The 1,711-nt window shown below is 45.5% G+C and overlaps 2 protein-coding genes across 2 annotated transcripts; both read left to right on the plus strand.

Annotated features, from left to right (window-relative positions):
• Nucleotides 1-230: 230 nt before the first annotated feature.
• On the plus strand, nucleotides 231-455 carry T265_11513 (hypothetical protein; the record flags this gene model as incomplete). The annotated part of the gene is made up of 1 exon (XM_009178189.1): nucleotides 231-455. The coding sequence occupies one exon, from the start codon at nucleotides 231-233 to the stop codon at nucleotides 453-455; it is 225 nt and encodes a 74-aa protein (XP_009176453.1).
• A 35-nt stretch (nucleotides 456-490) lies between these two features.
• Nucleotides 491-730, plus strand: T265_11514 (hypothetical protein; the record flags this gene model as incomplete). Its single annotated transcript, XM_009178190.1, has 1 exon — nucleotides 491-730. The coding sequence occupies one exon, from the start codon at nucleotides 491-493 to the stop codon at nucleotides 728-730; it is 240 nt and encodes a 79-aa protein (XP_009176454.1).
• Nucleotides 731-1,711: the final 981 nt, after the last annotated feature.

Raw genomic sequence — 1,711 nt, forward strand, 5'->3', positions numbered from 1 at the left:
AAACAGCCGTCCGCAACAGTGGCGGACCGTGACCGGGCACGTAAAACATGTCCTGAAAACATGTCCCGAATACCATACGTGTGGCTCAGATGGTATCTAATAATTGCCGAATACCGATCACAAATAATCCAGTGCGTACTAGTCAAGACTTGTTATGTTAAGGTGACACACATGACCGAACACTGAATGGTGATTACAGTTTTTGGATGGAGGGACAAAACATCGCAGCAATGGCCCAGGGAGCCTTTACAATTGCTCTCAATTTAGCAGTCGTTGTCATCGTCATTATGCACGAATTACCTATCTTCCGAGGTACTATCAATGCCTTCACAGCCATTAAGCTATTTAATATGCAATACACGCCCAAAATCCTCCTTCGGCACAATCTTGTCGATGATGATGAGCCAGGCGCTTACCACCAAACTACCAACGAACTCGTCAAAGAATTTTACTGAGAGCGAAAGCTTTCAATGTAATTTGGTATTCAGGTATGCATTGCCTGAAGACACCCTCAATAGTCGCCGTTACAGCTCATGAAAAGTTCAAGGTGGGTGTCGCAGAACGTACCACGGCTTTGTTCTATACGCTGCGACTTGATTTCTCAGTGGAGTGTACTTTAGTGCCAGCAGCACTGATGGGCTCGGCCCGACCACAACTTGAACTGCTGAAACTCACTTCGAAGCGTGTATGCCATGGATGCTCCCAAAATTCCAAGTTCCGAGCAGGGTAAATCCCCAAAACCAGGAACCATACATTTTATGGATTTTATGTTAATATTTTTGTACAACCTTCGTGCTTCTCCCGATCTACTGCGCTCATTACGAACTCGTTCAGTTTGCTGTTCCCTTCGGGCTAATTTCGTCTCCGTTTCCCTTATCCTGACCAAGCTGGCAAGGTATATAAAACGCCATAAGCAGCTGCTTTCTGAACTGCGCATTGCTTCGCCAAACGTCCAGGATACGCTTGCTTACGGCACCTCCTTCATGCGCCTCTGTCGTGGAGCTGTCCCGCAGTATATGCCCTCCTTTTGTCCTTCCTTACCCACGTAGACTTATGCGGGACGATTAATATGTCGGATGTCTCTTAAATTGCAGATGAGCGATGTATCCTTCTTACTAGGCTGCTTGCCCGGACGCATATAGTTCCAAAACGCTGAGTTTGTCAACGATGCGGTCACCGTTTTAGATAATTCAACCCGTGAAGCATCAGCTTTTGCTTTCATCTGGCCATGTTTTTCCGGAGCTGCTCAACTAATCAGTTCTATACGAAAATCAAGTAGGGACCGATTCCGCAGCCAACTTTAAAACCAACACGTCCATAATTTCTTCCTACTTTCATCCTCGGGGCTTTGACGCACCAGGTGGCAATGACCTCTCCTTTCATGCCTTAGGGTTGTAGTGGTCTGGCTACCCAATAAGTTAATTTACCAGGAGTGTGTGGCAAATGAATAAAAAATAATAACGCCAGATTGGATATACAATAACAAAGAAGTCATATGGAACAGACTCACTAAAAAATTGTTCTCTTTAAAACAGTCCGTCGATGGCCCAGGTCAGCGAACTAGCAATTATCCGATCATAAATGTCCAGGGGTCTTCTTCTGAACGGTTCCCACATATAATAGATTCCGAAGATTGTGTGAACTTTTTTGAGCCAGAGTTAGCATGAGACGCACGAAAGACCGCTGTAAGCGCGATCGAACTCAGAAGAAG

The sequence above is a fragment of the Opisthorchis viverrini genome (assembly GCF_000715545.1).
Source record: "Opisthorchis viverrini unplaced genomic scaffold opera_v5_525, whole genome shotgun sequence".
Classification (NCBI taxonomy): Eukaryota; Metazoa; Platyhelminthes; class Trematoda; order Opisthorchiida; family Opisthorchiidae; genus Opisthorchis; species Opisthorchis viverrini.